At 47.1% G+C, this 17806-nt stretch overlaps 7 protein-coding genes across 7 annotated transcripts; 3 read left to right on the top strand and 4 right to left on the bottom strand.

The window, feature by feature from the left end:
- Positions 1-1221: 1221 nt before the first annotated feature.
- On the top strand, positions 1222-2903 carry V1508DRAFT_350786 (kinase-like domain-containing protein; the record flags this gene model as incomplete). The annotated part of the gene is made up of 4 exons (XM_066936792.1): positions 1222-1958; positions 2008-2148; positions 2198-2348; positions 2394-2903. The coding sequence occupies 4 exons, from the start codon at positions 1222-1224 to the stop codon at positions 2901-2903; spliced, it is 1539 nt and encodes a 512-aa protein (XP_066797417.1).
- Positions 2904-5247: 2344 nt separating this feature from the next.
- Positions 5248-6504, bottom strand: V1508DRAFT_412574 (pyridoxamine 5'-phosphate oxidase-domain-containing protein). The gene has a single exon (XM_066939644.1). The coding sequence runs from the start codon at positions 6440-6442 to the stop codon at positions 5480-5482; it is 963 nt and encodes a 320-aa protein (XP_066797416.1). The 5' UTR covers positions 6443-6504; the 3' UTR covers positions 5248-5479.
- A 38-nt stretch (positions 6505-6542) lies between these two features.
- On the top strand, positions 6543-8911 carry V1508DRAFT_19736 (uncharacterized protein). Its single transcript, XM_066936183.1, has 4 exons — positions 6543-6868; positions 6938-7046; positions 7098-7883; positions 7935-8911. The coding sequence occupies exons 1-4, from the start codon at positions 6758-6760 to the stop codon at positions 8807-8809; spliced, it is 1881 nt and encodes a 626-aa protein (XP_066797415.1). The 5' UTR covers positions 6543-6757; the 3' UTR covers positions 8810-8911.
- A 65-nt stretch (positions 8912-8976) lies between these two features.
- On the bottom strand, positions 8977-11348 carry V1508DRAFT_412570 (DHS-like NAD/FAD-binding domain-containing protein). The gene is made up of 3 exons (XM_066939643.1): positions 10479-11348; positions 10301-10429; positions 8977-10240 (listed from the first exon to the last, which is right to left on the bottom strand). The coding sequence occupies exons 1-3, from the start codon at positions 10901-10903 to the stop codon at positions 9466-9468; spliced, it is 1329 nt and encodes a 442-aa protein (XP_066797414.1). The 5' UTR covers positions 10904-11348; the 3' UTR covers positions 8977-9465.
- Positions 11349-11359: 11 nt separating this feature from the next.
- V1508DRAFT_366778 (general substrate transporter) lies at positions 11360-13470 on the bottom strand. The gene is made up of 3 exons (XM_066937373.1): positions 13182-13470; positions 12885-13106; positions 11360-12831 (listed from the first exon to the last, which is right to left on the bottom strand). Exons 1-3 carry the CDS (start codon positions 13409-13411, stop codon positions 11616-11618), a joined length of 1668 nt encoding a protein of 555 aa, XP_066797413.1. The 5' UTR covers positions 13412-13470; the 3' UTR covers positions 11360-11615.
- A 739-nt stretch (positions 13471-14209) lies between these two features.
- V1508DRAFT_412566 (uncharacterized protein) lies at positions 14210-16076 on the top strand. Its single transcript, XM_066939642.1, has one exon. It carries the CDS (start codon positions 14402-14404, stop codon positions 15857-15859), a length of 1458 nt encoding a protein of 485 aa, XP_066797412.1. The 5' UTR covers positions 14210-14401; the 3' UTR covers positions 15860-16076.
- On the bottom strand, positions 15943-17660 carry V1508DRAFT_412565 (uncharacterized protein). Its single transcript, XM_066939641.1, has 4 exons — positions 17300-17660; positions 17137-17241; positions 16932-17084; positions 15943-16878 (listed from the first exon to the last, which is right to left on the bottom strand). The coding sequence occupies exons 1-4, from the start codon at positions 17435-17437 to the stop codon at positions 16081-16083; spliced, it is 1194 nt and encodes a 397-aa protein (XP_066797411.1). The 5' UTR covers positions 17438-17660; the 3' UTR covers positions 15943-16080.
- Positions 17661-17806: the final 146 nt, after the last annotated feature.

Below are 17806 nucleotides of genomic sequence, written 5' to 3'. Positions count from 1 at the left end.
ACTAATAGACAGACAACACAGTTTTGGTTGTTACTACTCCGATAGTCATGGCCACAGATGTAAGAAAGCAGGACGTTCTCGCGTTGATATCTCAAGCCCGGCTTCGAGTTCACGTGGACGTGGTAACTACGTCAATTGCCAGTGACCCAGCGCAATAAAGATTTGGCTTTCAACGTGCTTCTGAGCAGATTTCTTTATTGCAAACCTCAGCATTCAGGAATGTTTGATGAGAGTTCGTCACTGAAGGAAAGTACTATGGGCTAGGGTTAGTCTCGCGTCACTTTCGCGTTGATTGGCCTTCTCGTTGCCGGTCCCAGAGAAAGTTGTCACCTGGCATTTTATGTCCTGACCTTCAGCAGTTCCATTCATTATACTACGTTCACTATAACAGTGACGCCGATTTATAAAATATCGGAAGGCGCCTGTCGTCGTTCCATTGACGTGACGCATTTCAAATCGCCCCTACAGCATCCCCATAGACAAACGACAAAAGAAACGTTTCCTTGCTGAAGACATGGATCTAAATGAGATTAAGCCGATAAGTTGTTGTATGATTGCGCTAGCCGTTCAAATTCTGGTTTGAATGCGAGCGCCACAAGCCCACATTCCAGTTGTCTGAGTTAAGTAGCGGCGTAAGCTATTTTTTTAGCTTTGGACGTTAGTGATGAGATCCAAATTATACTAGCCTACCCTTACCGCCAACTTTTCTTAGTCGGTCGATGCCCCTGTACAGTCTGTGTAACCACCATTGAAGGCCGTAATAGAATAACTTCATCAAATATTGCAAATTTCTTAGTGCAAGTATGAGTTTGAAGTCCTTAGCGGAATTTCGGGTGAATATCCAGGAAGTGTTGCTGCGGAGACGCGCTATGTTGTTTGTGTCTTACCTCTTCAGGGGTAGCGCGATCGCATGTTTGGTCCGATCTTTTCGGCACGCCCGCAATAGCATTCAAGTGGCTCAGGCTTACCCGTACACCTCTCCTCGCCCGTTCTCGGTCCTCGCATCTGTACTAACTTTCTGCCATACAAATCTGCTGCACAACAGGCAGCTACTATCCTTAAGGTCAAGACGTCCCTTTCACATATTGTTACTGCGCATAGACAGGCTTTTTGTCATTTTCATCACTCGATAGTAATCGATTGCGTGTCGTTTTAGGCGCGGACTGTCTCGTCGCCAACATATAAGGAGCGGTTTACAGGTCTGCACCATTATTGTCCATAATGCCGCCACGACAGCCCAATTCTCAACCGCGAACAATCGGGACTTCTGGCGGACGCGTTTTAGGCGAGATCACGAATGTGCAACCATATTCATCTGACACCTCCCGCCCGTCGTCCGCGCAGTCGAAAGTGTCATCTGCCATTCAACATTTCTCTCGTATCACGGCCGCTGCAACGTCGTCGAGTAATCGACCGGTCACTTCGCGTCTGACAGATATCGACACTAACGGAAAAGATGGTAATGGCGTCCGGAATCAGCAGCAGTCTGAGGAGTGCCTGCAAAGAGAAACTGCTTACGATCTGCAGTCGTCCCCAGAGAGTACGCGTGCGAAGTTTGTGTCGTCTTCGTCGCCTGTGCACACTGACGACGATTATTACGACCGACGGATCACGGACAAACGCGTGTCTCAAGCTTCGACAGGGACCAACAGTTCGTCGACTTCGAGCGGCGGTCGTCGCAAGACTCACGTTGGTCCCTGGCGTCTTGGCAGGACACTTGGCCGGGGAAGCTCTGGTCGTGTGAGGCTCGCCAAACATGCAGAGACTGGCAGGCTAGCTGCCGTGAAGATTGTTCCAAAATCGGCAAATTTTGACGAATCTGAGGATAAAAACGGAAAGAAGGGCAAGGACGCTGCTGGATTACCATATGGCATCGAGCGAGAAGTTATTATTATGAAGTTGATCGAACACCCAAATGTGATGGGATTATACGATGTCTGGGAGAACAGAGGTGAACTGTGAGTGCAGTGAGTTCCGGTCGTGACAACAGTCACTAACGAGTTACAGCTATTTGATTCTCGAATATGTGGAAGGCGGCGAATTATTTGATTATCTTATCAAAAGAGGGCGCCTTGAAGAAAAGGAAGCAGTTCACTACTTTAGACAGATTATCCTTGGAATGGATTACTGCCACAAGTTCAATATTTGGTAGGTCATATCGTGCTGACGCTATAACGCAGTAGCTTACCGCTCATAGCCACCGCGACTTAAAGCCGGAGAATCTATTGATCGACAAATATCATAATATAAAAATCGCGGATTTTGGCATGGCTGCTCTTGAGACATCCGGAAAGATGTTAGAGACTTCCTGTGGTTCCCCGCACTACGCAAGTCCCGAGATTGTCGCCGTACGTCCCACTCATTTTCGAATGACACCGTGCTAACGAGAATAGGGAAAAACGTACCACGGCGCTCCATCGGACATTTGGTCTTGCGGTGTTATCTTATTTGCGCTGCTTACTGGTCATCTACCATTCGATGATGACAACATTCGGAATCTGCTGATGAAAGTCCAAGCAGGTCGTTTCCAAATGCCATCTGATCTTTCAATTCACGCGAAAGATTTAATTTGGCGTATTTTGAAGACAAATCCGGAAGAGCGTATTACTGCGGCCGATATTTTGGAGCATGCATTGCTGAAAAAATATCCTACCCAGGAATTCCCTGCACAAGTATTCGCGAATACGCTTAGAGTTGATAGGCCAGTTAGATCAATTGAGGAGATCGATTTGGAGATCGTCAAAAACTTACAGACTCTTTGGCACGGCGAGAATAAGGATGTTATTATCCAAAGACTTCTGTCGGTAGAGTATGTGATTGTCTTGCCAGCTTTGTTAGCCGACAGTGCTCATACTGACATTGTATTAGACCAAATTCTGAGAAGACATTTTATTGCTTGCTGATGAAATACCGCCACGATCACCTCGAAACTATTTCGGCCGACAATACACCAAGGTCCTCTCCTCACCAGGCAAAGTTCAACTCGTCCAGCTCGAAATTGTCATCTCGCGTGAAGGTTGCAAAGTCCGTGCAGCCTACTACTCCATCACGGTCTTCTAGACACCGATCTTCACCTAGTAAAGGCTCTATTATTTCCGTCTCATCCGCCCACAAGCGCGGTGTTGATTTCTCGCATGTCAGAAAGAAATCTATTCATAGTTCCTCATCTACTCCGTCTGTCAAGTCGCAAAATAGTACTGCTCGTGCACGGCTAGGACATGACCCTGAGCCACCACTACCGCAGTCCTCGTCGTTGCTTATTGCCGCTATCGACCAATTAACATTTTCTCTATCTCGCGGCCCAGCTACAACAGGTTCATATCAAGCTACAGCCATAGCGCCAAAAAGCTCCCATCAGACTCCGGTACGACTATCTTCATCACCGACGTCACCACCTCCAGCATTGAGCCCGTCACTATCTTCCTCTCCACCAGCTTCAGAAACGTCTTCGCCAGTTGTGCCTCTGCACAAACTGGAATATGCTGTCCGATCAGCCAAGGAAGGGCCTGCTAAGAAATCGGTTTCCATTGGAATACTTGACGACGATGAGGACGATCGAGTGCGTAAAATCTCTGCCGAATTTGCTTCCTCTATATGCGAACGGGCGTTCAATGCAACGCGTTACTCGAGTGACTCGAGCAACGATTCCGGTTCACGATCGACATCAGCGACGTCCGCATCAACAGCTCCTTCCTCAGTCGGTGGACATTCACCAATGATGGATGATAGCAAATTTTCTCCACCTCTGCAACTGTCATTCGAGCCTATTATGTCCACAGTTGGCGTTGCTAATCCAGTGGCCAACGATGAATGGGTGCGCGAGTTTGAGCAGTACTTAGAGAACACTGGACGAGTGCCACAAGGGCCCAATGGTCGGTCATCTGCAGGTCTAGCAGCTATTTCAGAGGAGTCACCTGCTTCAGTCGATAATGGGCGATTTATTGATGCCGAAGAGGACAACGTTGACCTTGCGATTGAGATCGAAAATCTGCTGAACACTCCACCAGTCTTGAAAAGACGAACGACCGCTAATACTGCACGCACCGCTTCGAGTACTCCTACATATTCGGCTCGCAGTGATTCACGAGCGGGCTCAAGCACGTTATCGCTGGAGTACAGCCGTCTCCAGATTTCCAGCATAGTTAATACCGAAACCTTCTATGAATTCTATCAAAAGGAAGCAGAGACGGGAATAAGACGAGTGTCAGCTGCTAGCACAGCTACCACTGGGACTACCATTCGGCGTCCCAGCTTAACTTCGGCTGTTACATACTTGGCAATTCCCGAAGAGCCATCCTTGAACGGACCGGCTAGCGAGTCGCAATGCAAGCCTGGACCAATACCTGTCAGCGATGTTTGTGAACGGCAGAAACCTTTCAATAAGAGCGTGAATCTCAAGCCGAAAGTCAGATCGCTACGGGAGAAGTTGTCGCTGAACGATCATAGGGCCCAGACGCAGCAAGTGGAAAGTCAGACTTCAGCTTCAACGGAGAAATCTTCTATTAAGCCGGTAAATCCTGTAGTCCTCCCTGTGCAGACACCGGGTCCATCATATGGAAAGTATACTCCTCTGATATTGGATTTTGACGAGGACATAGCAGAGGAGGGACATAATGCAACGAGGTCTGACAGTACACAACCTCAGCCACTTGTCAGCCATCCTTCATCTCAGAAGCTTGTTTCATTGCCACAGAAGAAACCTCTTGCGGCTCCTCCTGCTATTCCGGTAAAGGTTGACGAAGGGACGAAGTGGGTTAAATTCCAAAAGCATCTAATGCCGAAAAGAGCTGCACCTCCACCACCAACTGCTGGTCGCAGCGAGGACATCAAAAAGCCTAAGCTTAAGAAGAAAAAGAAAACGCGAGAGAGTGGTATGTATTCTCTTGGAATACTTAAGTGTTTCACTAACAAATGTCTAGATATGTTTGAAGGAGTTATCCCTAAGCCTTATACATCGACAAGGCCAAAGCAAAATTGGTTTTCGAAAGTTTTGAGTGGAATTTTGTAAGAATGCTCGTAGTCAAGATGATATATGATCTACGATGTGGTTTTGTGCTTTGGACGATTCCCCTTTATGACGCACGAGAGTGCATATGATATTTTTCTTGGTGGTATTTTCGTTGGTTGTCGATATTTATGTCCTGGAGGTTTGTATACTACATTTATAGTTACCATTCTTGATTGTGCATTAATATTTGTAAGATGTCTGGTGGAGGATCAAATTTGTAACAGACTTTTTGGTTTTACATTCCTTTCTAGCGACTATTTCAAAACTAGTATATTGTAATATTAATCTTCTAGCGTTAAAAAGCCAAATTAACTAATAATTTCCCATTAATATTTCTAATGAAAGTAGGCAATAACTCCCCTCAAGCCCGAATATCTAAAATAAAACTGTCAACAACCGCTTCGGTTTGAATGTAACGATCAAAGTCCACCGACGGTTCCGCGCTGGTACCATTCAATTAAATCAACAATTTTATTCCTCACTCTCCTTGTAGAAGCCGAAGAATTGCTGGATTCGGAAGAGCCAGTGGGTGTTCTCTTGCTGCTCCTGCTCCTGCTTGTGCTCCTGCTTGAGTCCCTGCTTGTGCCCCTGCTTGTGCCCCTGCTTGTGCCCCTGCTTGTGCCCCTGCTTCTGGTTCTGCTTATGAGACTTCAACTTGTGTTCCTTTTGTTTTCCTTTGTTCCTGTGGTGGTGCTCCTTCTCAATGTCGTCATCACCATCAGAGTCGTCCTCATCGTCATCGTGCTTAGAAGGGAACTGTGGGAGCTTGAACTTAGGATGCTTGATGGTTACGTTCTTGTACAAGCCGAGAGGGATATCACCGATATATGCAACATTGCCGAACCCTCCGAGCCAGTAAACGGACTCGACGTCGAATTTCATGAAAGCAGTCTTGTGAACCTTGTTACTGGGAAGCCAGGCCTTCGCGTCAGGATGACGCACAAGAAAGCAGCGCTCGGCATGCTTGATTGCTTCCATGTCGTCTTCAGGGATGAACGACAGCGATCCCTTTAGCGACGCACGGGGTTCTGAGGCGGGAGAAAGCGAATGACCAAATGTGGTCGTATATCGGATAGATAATGAGACTGGGGATCCGGCTTTCCAGTTCTTGAAGGTATGCCCTACCTCGACCATAAGCAGGGTCAAGGAGCCATCAGTATCGCAGTCAGCGTAGTATTCAAGAAGACCGATTGCAGAGCCAGCGAGCTCTCCGTCCTGGAAAACGGTGTTTAGATCCGCCAAAGATTCTTTGGAGACAAGCTTTCGGACCTGGGCGGCAGCCTCGTCCACAGTTGGTTTGGTGTATGCGAGGTCCACTACAGCAGCATCTGCCACTTTACTTTGCGAGCAATGCTTCCAGAAAGACAACGGATGAGAGGCGGCCGAATCTAGCAGCAGCGCCCCAGAAAGGAGAAGCGCGGCGGAAATGCGCATGGCTGAATTATGGAGACTCTGTGAAGAAGCGTCGGAAGAGAAGAAGGACTCAGATATGGGAGGCACAAATGTTGCAGCCTAGTTGCACGAAAACAACGCATTACTTGCGTCATCTTTGTGACCTATTACTTGTGACCAACCGCATACTCAATTACCCCTGATTTTTCTTCCCAGCCGAAAATTGTTTGTTAAATCAGATGAAAGATTCCCATTCACATTCAGCAGAGCCTTCGCATAGGCTTATGATATGCATATATGTATATGCATCAAGGTTTCTGCGGTTAGGCTAATGTGTTCAAGATAGCGCTAGGAATCATGGGCGTCGAATGGCGATGGGGTCCAGTGTGCGGAATCGATAACTGCCGTTCGCGGTTATGGCACACAGTCGACGGTCTGCAATATTGTCAATACGGGCATCAAAATGAGGTATGGGTTGTCCTAGTTCAAATTGACTAGGATTGAGACTGTGCGCTGAGTGCTAATATTTAATTACAGGGTGCCGTAGAGCTCGCTGAAGACGACGACGACTTCCAATATACTCAGGGACGAACCGTCAGGATAAAGTCTGGTTCTGGCCAAAATACTTCCGCTAAAGAGTCACGAAGTATGTACCTACTGGTTCTACCCATCGTTGGTATTAATTAGTATGTCTTAGTCTACTATGGCAGGAAAGGATACACACTCTTTCTGAAGTGCTACCAGATCCATCTCCGAAATCAAGTGGCATGGCTCGTGAAGAACAAAAATGCGCCTCAGAAATTAGAAGCTGTCGTCAAAGCATTGTGGATCTTGTACCTGGATGCCCGCGGCATTAACAAACTCGCACTTCACTTGGAGCACGAAAGCGATGACGATAATGAGGGATCGATGGAGAAGTCAGCTAATGCTGGTACGACCAACAGTTTGGGATCCAGTCCGCAGAAACCGTCTACCCCTGTACCAGATCATGATACAGAGATGAACAGGCTCTTACAAGATGACGAGGTCTCGTCTGACGATAATGACGGTTTACAAGAAGATAGCAGCATTGAGTCAAGTGAAGACGAAGAGACTTTGGATCAACTAGCTCATCTGACCCTTAGTGGGTCTCAGAAAGGATCAGAATTTGTCCAGATAAGATTAGCTGAAAGTGTAGTGCTTTGCTACATGGGCTGTAGGATACTCAAGTTGCCAATATTCATGTGCGACCTTTATCGAGATGTAAGAGATATGGAGTTTCCATTTATGCGGGCATGTCGTGGCATTCCATATTCCATGCGCCAGCACTTGGATGTCAGATATCAAGAGATTTTTGAGCCGAGAAATCTTCCTGTTCCAGGTCTCTTTCACAGCTTCTGCGGCTACATCACTGGCATTCTTCGGGAACGACATAAGCTCACTGTCGAGCCACCATCTCATAGACTCCTTCTATTTCGATACGTCCACGACTTGTTCCTTCCATGTACGCCCTTTTTTTCCTGATTAGCCGTCTCCCGCTAACTTCGTTATTTAGTGGAAATCTACCAAGCAGTAGTTCATCTCTTCAGCGTCCTTAACGTCGATTTCTCCTTCCAGACTAATCGCAAACCTAAGCGTGGCGACATTCATCCAGAAATTAAGCTAATAGTACTCGTCATAATAGCCACCAAGCTATGTTTTGGACTCGACGGCGTCCTCCGTGTACCTATGACTTATTCCGAACAAGCAGCCCAGCATCTGGATTGGGACTTGTGGAAGCAATCGTTAATTTCGACATGGATCAAGGAGGATTGGGAAAAAATTGACGAAACTACGCTGAAATCTACAAAAATTGGGAAGTTCTCTGAAAAGATGGCGGGGGCCGATCCTGAAGGCAAACTCGGGTCGTACGAATATGATAATGACGATATCGCTTTCTGGGATAGCGATCAGATCAGTAGATTTCTGGACTTTTACCAAAGAACATGGGTTGTACCGGAAGAAGGTGAAACGAAAGAAATGCTCGCTCCACGACAATTTCTAGACTTATTTCCACTAAAGGCCGTGGAACAAGACTCCATGCAAATTGACAGCACCCAAGTCGATAACAGCAACATTTTATATTCCGATGATACTAGTGACGTCGTGGACGTTACAGAAGACACGTCCGTAGTTGCGACACTGCGGCGAGTGCAGGCCAGTACACGTCAGTTTCCTTATACAATCACAGATGTGCGTGAGCCTACGATTCCAGGCGAATTATATGCAATTCATAATATCTATCGCGACATGCCTGAGATTGCGTCTGAGTACAATGAACTCACTCAAGTGTTCTACGTTGTCTGTGCGAAGATCGCGGGATGCTCAATCATTCAATTGAGGAGAGCCTTGAAGTATTTGGAGAATATGTGCGCATCGGCAGTAAAGTAGACTATCGATCTCCACATGATATGCTGTAATGGATTCGTGTCCGAAATGCCGATGCAAGGCCAGTATACACAGGTTACAACTTGAGATGCGTTTGAATCGGCCGCTTGCGTCAATCATATGGGTGTCTCTTTACAGACTTATCACTCACCAACCTAAGACATCCTGTTGTAACTCGATAGCATGATGCTATTCACACGGGACATATGAAATTGAAGATACAATATTTATCCGCAAGCACAGAGAACTTCCAAACAATCACAGGGAAATTTACATGTATGACCGAAATTAAGTTTTTGTTCTTTCTGTCTGCTCTCGCCGCCAATCTCTTGCAAACATCTCGCCACGTTGTCATGGCTCCGACAGGAGAAGGACGTGTTCTAGTGCCTTCATCCTTCAACCTTTTCGGAGAGCTGGGAGTGTGGAACTCAATCAGATACCTACCACGAACCTTCCTTGAATCGCTGCATCCTTCTGCACAACCCCGGGCGGTGCACCAGCTAGCTCGCAGCAGAACCCCAAATTCGTAATTTTTCCAACCCCGTTTTGCATAACGGTAGACATCACTAATTTTGACCATCACTACAGATCGCAATGCATCGATTAAGCTGATGCTCAGGCACAAGTTTGCGCTCTAACTATCTATAATAAGCAATAATTTAAGATCCTGACTCCGGGATAATCTCCTCAGCATCACTTTCCGGCTTTGCTTCTGCTTCGTCCAATTCATCGTTTTTACATTTCCCTTGGGTCTTGACATCCATCACTTGCCTCTCATCTGCGCCAGATGGTCGTATGAACTTATAGATCCTGTCCGCAGTCTTCACTACTTCTCCATTGAACCCATTCTCCGTAATCATCTCGTGTTTAAGTTCCCAGCCTTCTCCAAGCTTGTTACAAATATACTCCACAATATCATCGCAGTTCCCCAATAGCGACACGTCGAATTCTGCATGCGTACAAGGCGTCCGTGATATGTAGATCTGGGGAATATGTCCAGGCAAGACCCTAATAATCTCACTTACGGGCGCGACTTTCAGAGAGGTGCCAATACAGATTAACAAATCGCAATCGTCGACGTCCTGACCCAGTAGTCGAGTTTCAAATGTCTTCGGAAGCGCTTCGCCAAAGAATGTGATATCAGGCTTCATGACCCCGTTACACTGCGTCTGATAGGCAGCGTCGGTAGACTCGTCCGCATCTTGCTCATCTTCGTCGCCATCGATTGGTTTCCGTTTTCGCTTGCGAGATGACGATGATGAATTATCACTTTCTGTCGGTGCCGATTGTTTGCACCGGCTTACGACACCAATGCTTATGTCTGAGAACAGTTCCTGTCCAGGAACTTTGTGGCCGCAATTCTGACAAGTTGCAAACGCGAAAGAGCCATGGCACTGCACTAACTTGTCCGTTGATATTCCGGCGTATGATTCTCTATGGTATTCCCATTGTTAGCAACAATCGCACCGTCGGAACCGTAAGCTGGCGACATACAAATTATCAATATTTTGCGTATAATTCGTGAGCAGTTTGCCATTATCCTGTATCAACTTGATAAATGCGTGTGTTGGACTAAACCGTGTCACAGTGGGTAATATCTCCCTTGAAAAGGTATAAAAAATACTACTAATTAGTACAATCCATCAGCATGGCGTCCAGGATAAAGGCGTACCTAGGATCTTCTCTAAACACATGTAGGTCAAACACTTCCTGCGGTTCGCTCAACCCCATTGTCTCAAGCTTCTTGTATATACCCGAATCCGATCTAAAATCGGGTATGCCCAAACTCGTACTTATCCCCGCACCCGTAAGCAACACGATATTCTTTGCGTTCTTTATAAGGGAGATAGTATCATCCAGTGTCGTAACATCGTCCAACGGTAGACGTCGCGACAATTCTCTGGTCACTGCCAGCTGAAGCAACTGTACCATAGCCGTCTCGTCAAAGCCTTCTAACACCAGCCGCGACCGTATACCTAACGCATACAGCACCTCCCGAATCGGTAACTCACTTAGATCTCTAGCGTCTGACTCACTGTTGAATAAATACTTCAACAGAAATTTCTGCTCCCCATATGCCCGTAGATATGTTTTCATTTCTTGGCATTTCTCTTCAGACAGTAATTGCTCGCTCTCAAATTCTATATCTCTACGTCAGAAGCTGTCATCCTTGACTACACGGTCGGAACATTTAACGCGCGACGCGTCAAGGTGGTGGCAACACTAACCATTATCTTCTCCCTCCTCAAGGTCGGATGCCTCGACTGCATCCAAAATGTCCTCGAAAATGCTGTTAACCGACTCTCCGTCATCCGAGGCTACATCCGATATCGGCTGCTCAGTGGAGGACATTGTCGCCGCGTTCGCAATATGGAGATGCGAACTGTAGGTCTCGTAAGTTAACGATAATAGACGTTTCAGTTCGAGGAGGGACTGATCAGTCATGAAATTAAAATGCGGCTCGTAAGGCTATATAAGGTTTAATGTTTTTCCTCGAAGGATTTTAACATATAGGGCATATCGAGGAGGCTGCCTGTACGACTCGAAACATGTCGGATGATTCGCAAAAATTCTATTATTCGTTGCTTGCGATTTATTGATTTATCACGCTTCAGCATTTTCTCTATTCTATGTTCAGAGATTATACTACCAAGTATTTATCAAAATTAGCGCATGACTCCCCGAGCTGAAGGCTCTTTGTCCAAACAGTACGAAAACTATGACCAAACATGTAAATTTGCAAACCGTTATATGTACCAATCAAATCAAATATATGTACAAAGAATCGACATACCGTTTGCCCATGAATTTATATAAGTCTCGAATTCGAATCTATACTAGTCCTATCAACCGCTCCCGAATTCTCCTCACCGGGATCGTCAGAGCAAAGCGTAGAAGTGCCACTGCTGTTATTACTACTCGATACTTCGCCAAGCTCATGGAAAGCGTTCGGATCTTCACGCCGTGGCGTCTTGTCTTTCTCGACTCTGCTTCGCAGATCACGGTGGACTTCAAGATCAGCCACCTCGATTCTCCCACTCTTCCACGGCGGAATATTCTCTTCCCAGATTAGATCGACTTCCTCGAGTGTCTTGCCCTTTGTCTCAGGGAACATAAAAAACACGTGGAACGTCATGGTCACGCAGAAGATCGCGAAGATGATATACACTCTCCACTGAATATATTTGAATCCTGGTGGAACACAAAACGCGAGAAGGAAGTTGAAAGTCCAGTTAATCGACGCGCAGAAACCGTTGGCTATCGCACGCTGCTTCAACGGGAAAATCTCAGAGACGTAGATCCATGCGCCAGGACCCCAACTTGGCGCAAAAGTTCCGACGAAAAGATAATTGAACGCAATGATGGACTGTGCCGCGGACCTGTTCGGAACAGTCCACTTGATAGCACTATTGCCGTTGAGTGAGTCAACATAATGTCCATACTGTCCCATGATGCCTCCGACCAAAAACAACCAGAGCGCCATAAAAGTGGAGCCGGTCAGCAATAGCGGTCGACGTCCCCATTTGTCGATGAATAAGATCGCAGGAACAGTCATAATCACATTGATGACGTACTGAACGGAAGACGAAATGAGGCCAGCATTACCTTCGTAGCCCGCCATCGCGAAAGTGTAGACAACGTAGTACATCATCACGTTAATACCGGTTAATTGTTGCCACATCTGAGCTGACGCGCCAACAAAAGTACGAAGCCGCGATCCAGGAGCGAAAAGGTCAAAAACAGAGACATCTTTCGACATACGGTCAATACGGACAACTTCTCGAATTTCCTGCATCTCAACAAGAACATCCGGATGATCCATATCGCCACCGCCTTGAATGTGCGTAATAACGTTCGTGGCCTCGTCCCAACGATCCTTAGTAGCTAACCAACGAGGAGATTCCGGGAAGAAAACTAGCGCTGACAACAATAGCGCGCCAGGGACAATCTGGAGCCCCCAGGCGATCCGAAAGCTCTTAGCTCCGGTCATAAAGGAGCACCCGTAGCTAATGAAAAACATGATCCTAATCCTAATTAGTAATGGCCCTTATCAAACTTCTTCTTTTGCCTGACATACATGACACCCCATGTAATTGCCCATTGAAAAAGACCAACAAGGCGACCGCGAATTTTCTTCGGACTAAGCTCGGCGATATAGACTGGCACTTGTGACGAACAGATGCCAATCGCTACACCTGAAATGAGTCTGCCGATAATCAGCTGCGTCGTGTTTTGGACTGTGCACTGAACGAGAGAACCGATAATCCAGATTATCGCGCCACATTGAACAGCGTATCGTCTGCATATAAGCATCAAAATTACTTTCAAATTTCCTCTACCCATAGCACAGCATTAGCTAGTTATTTCAACATACCGCCCTAGAATGTCAGATATACGACCAGAAATAAGCGACCCGAAAAAAGATCCACCCGCCATTGCGGACGTAATTCCGCCTTGCTTGACGTCATCTGGGTAGTTGAAGAACTCTCGGTAAGTAGGATTATCGACAAACGCGGAGACCGAAGACACGTCGAAGCCGAAAAGCATGCCACCAATCGTGGCAGCGGCGGCCACGACGTAGGGATTATACGTCTTCAGTACCATGTTCTACCGTGACAGCGCCGAAGAGACAGAATTCAGAGAGTCCAGATGGGAGAAATCTGGGGAACGCGAACTATAGTTCAGCGTTGGCGATAACGACGCAGTGATGAGGGGATCTACATCAACGCTAGTCTATATTTGCATTAGTGCTGTTGGCTCTCCACCAACTCTGCTGAGACATCCAGTTTGAAATCCTGTATACTGTACGCCACGGCATACAGAGATCTACCAGCTTTCTATATAGTCAGCAGTTGGAGATTCCGTCTATATGCAGTTATTTTACTAATTTTTATAGTCCTAATAGATATATAGCTATGAGAGATTACGAGTGGCCAGGAACTTGTCATTCTGTGCGTTCTTACAATGGTAGTTTTGCGCCAAACGCTTCGCATGTGCCTGCTGTGGGCCATGTAACACCTTGACACGCTAATTCACCATCCGAAGACAAGGTATGCAACCGAAGAAAATGCATTTTAGCGTTAGTTATGTATTAGTTCGGTGCAAATGGTTGTATGTTGAAATTAATTTAATCTGAATAAGCACTACCTACTAAAGGTACTATGTCCGTAACATCATCTGGAGAGCAAACGGCAGAGGAACAGAATACTTCTCTAATAATAGGCGAGCGCGCGTCCGCCAAGCCGGAAGATTCATTTAACATTCAAGATCAAGAAATACCACTATTTAAAAACTGAATAGTTAGTTAAAATGCAATATGCATTTTTGGCCCTGGCGCTAGCAGGACTCCCAACTACTTATGGGTTGCAACCCCTGGCCTGTGCATTCGGTTCGCGGTGCCGCGTCGCATTTTTTGGCCACAGACAGACACTGAAGTACGGTGTTCTCTGGCCTCCATCGCCAGGCACTGCTGATCTCCGTACGCCTCAATTCAAAGCGCAGATGCAGGCTCTCTAGCAATTGCATCAGGAGGCTCCTCGTTCAACTGCGTTGTTAACATCTCTATAATACGATACGTCATCATCGCCAATCAAAATGCCCGCGTTTCGCCCGTCGGCCATGGGCATTTTCCGCATAGTCATTGTGCTAGTCGTCGTTGTCTTAATATCCACGCCCGCGGACGTCCACAATGTGTTCAAGTCCACCATAGTACGCGAGGACGACGTCAGCAAAGTACCAGCTGCCTCGGAAGCAATGGTCGAGACTGTCATTAATATCGCCAACTTATTCGACAAAGGCAAAGAGATTGCGGAAGAGGACCCCTCAGCGACGACAATTGCTGCCGTCGCCGAAGCTGCGCCAGCGAAAGAACGCGGACACAGAACCGTGTACTTGATCAATACGCCTCGGTATCATTTCGAAGTCGTCATTCCATTCCTTCACGCGTTTTCGAGTCTTCCCGACGTCGATGTGACTCTGTGGGCTAGCTCGACTGGCGCTAACAGATGGGGTGTCCGTCCGTGGCTTGATCTGTATGCAAAGCCAAAGGGTCTGAAAATGCAGAATGTGCAAGAATTCAACAGAGCAGCCGACAACGGCGCCGCCGTTCCTGATATAATTTTCCTTACCAGCTGTCCGGAGGATATCCGTCAACTGGGACCAACCCTTCAGGTTCTCCTCGAGCAAGGCGCGAATGTCATGTGCATCATCCACGAGTCTCGGTTATTTGACTTGAATAACGAGAATAAGGATGACTCGCCGTTTAAGAACGAGATAAAGTTCATGCGCCCATGGATTCTGAAAGGCCAGTGGCAGCTCGTGACGCTATCCCAGCACGTTCAAAAATTCGTCGAACAAAACTTTGCAGAGTTTTTCCAGACGGAAACGGAGGTTACGTATTCTCCACCGGTGCTATATCCTGTGTTCAAGCTTCCGGATGAGATGGCCCATTTGGAGACAACCAAGCCATTTGTCACTATTGTCGGCAAACTGGAGCCGTGGCGGAGGAATTACACCAGGATATTTGAACAATACGCTAAATTCAATCCCCAGGTCGACCTCGTGCTCGTCGGTAATGGCGAGCCACTACAAGCACCAGACTCAATCAAGAACAAGCTAATATACAAGAGCGGTCTTGAGTTTCCGCAATACTTTGCGGAGATTTGCAAAGCTGTACTGATTCTTCCTTCATTCGCAACACAACACTACGTGCAATCTCAAGCCTCAAGTTCAATCGCGACTGCTGTCATCACGGTTACGCCACCCTTGATGACGCGCCAGATGTTGAGCGCGTACGCGTACCTTGCTGAGGATGCTGTTTGGATCCAGGAAGACGGGGAGACGGAGGTCGAGGCGTTTTCGCGGATTGCAGATCTTGGGCAGGATTCGTGGATGGCGAAGAAGGCCGCAATGGTCGATATTCGGGCAAACCTTGTAAGTGAAAACATGAAGACTTTCGAAGCGATATTAGCGGCTTTGGATGATCATGCTGTGCCGAGGACGGTGAAAATCGAGAAACAAGAGGTTGCACAAGCAAATGCGGTGCAAACTTAGTGTACAATACCGTTAGCGAGTTTGTTTGGCATGATCTGTTCTGTTTGTTTGATTAATATAATGAGGGCATAATGGTATGTGTAGATATATGCATTGGGACGGTTTTTTTTTGCTTTTTTTTTCTTGTCTGCCTGTACGTTTAATGTGGTTAATATAGACAAGCACATGCACAATCTCCAAATTTTTCTAATAATCTAATTTACACGTTAGTTCTTCACAGCCTACTTATCTTTCCCAACGGTCATATCCCCTTGTCGCCCAAGTACCTGTCTCTGGACCAATAACTGTACAAGCACACCGATAATCACAATCACAACCACACTCACGATTGTCGACGTAATCATCACCCGCCGACTCGACGCGGCGGCCACGCCCTCGATCTTGACGAGGACGACAGACTGCGCGACGGAAGTGCTCGCCATCACGGTCCCGGACGGGTTTATGACGACCCTTGTGACCGGGAACGCGTGCGCGTTGCGGATTATTTTGATCTCGCGCAGGGTATCAGTTCTCACGACTACGACTGACAAATCCGCACCGGCTAGGCACGCAATTGATTCTCGACAGTCCAGAGCCGTGACCGCTTTAACGCCGGCGTGCAGCGAGCGCAATGTCCGTACCGGTGGCTGCGATTGCTGCTTCGTGAGGTATATATCCGACGGTAATGTCAACTTCAGAATCGACGCACCTCGACGCCGGGCGTGGTTCGAAATGAGAATAAGAGTATCGTGCGACGCGAAGCGGACACCGCGAAAGGTGCTGGCGGGAGGTGGAAAATATTCTGCTATTTTTTCGCCGGACACTGCGGAGAGTAAAGTCACCGATTTGGGTGTCGTATATGAGAGTAATTTTTCGTTGCACGAGAAGTCGACATCCTGGATGTCTGACTCGCCGCCGGATCCAGAGATATCTATGGCCGGAAACTGCGGCTGTAATGAGGGGAACGCGAGGCAGTGCAAGATGCCAACTGATGATGCGATGGCTAGGTATGTCGCTGCAGGTGAGAACCGTGTACATTTCTGGCCAATTTGTGTAAGCTTAATCGTAGAACCTAGCGTAAACGAAAGCATACCTGATATTCTTCTAGATGCTGGGCTGTGAACAATTGCGTTCTTTCCTGCGTTTCTATCCGATTATCGCTCTCAAGCTTAAATAGTCGTAAATGCTCGTTCTTCCCTGTCTTGATTGCTGCGGTGCTGGAGTTGACGCCAATTGCAATGACTCCCTATCATTTTACATTAGATCTTGATCAACCTCAGACGTTGGGGAGCTCTTACCTCCTCCGTGACATCCAAACTCATAGGCGAGTCTTCATCCTTCGACAACACCTTCTCCTCCGCGACCTCAACCTTTTTTTCGGCGGGATCAATATTCAACACTGACTACATCAAAGCACGACATCAGCTCAGCCACTCAATCTAAAACCAAACCACTACATACAATCTTATTTGCCACGCCATTCTTTCCTTCACCGCCACCTCCTGCGACGATTAACGTCGTGTCCGAGGCGAACGCGGCGGCGTATACCGGGTATCTTATGTCGAGACTAAACGAAGCTGCATCTGAAGGTGGGGGCATAGTAGAGTACTGTCCTTCCAAAGGCGTCAGGCTCTAGGTTCGACGGTTGTGTCTATGAATCTGAATATATAATCCCTGTCTGGAATTTAAAGTCTCGCAAATAAGGACGCGTCAAAGATCAGTCGAGAAATCCAGGGGACGTTCGTTGATCGCGCGGATCGTGACGACAGAGATTTGGGTTTTGCTAAGCCATCGCGCATCCTTGGAAGGCTGCATTAAGCAGAGCTCCGGCTGTCATCGTTGTGGGCATTTGACAAAAACTCTATAATAACACCTGCAGATATTGCTCAATAGTTGCATTGTTTAGCTGCGTCAATAATGTTATATCAATTATTTGCGTAACGCTTGGAGTGTTTAGAGCAAGTTAAG

Source organism: Lipomyces doorenjongii, assembly GCF_038497915.1.
Source record: "Lipomyces doorenjongii strain NRRL Y-27504 unplaced genomic scaffold V1508scaffold_10, whole genome shotgun sequence".
NCBI classification, from domain to species: Eukaryota; Fungi; Ascomycota; class Lipomycetes; order Lipomycetales; family Lipomycetaceae; genus Lipomyces; species Lipomyces doorenjongii.
This window is presented reverse-complemented; position numbering and strand designations above follow the sequence as displayed.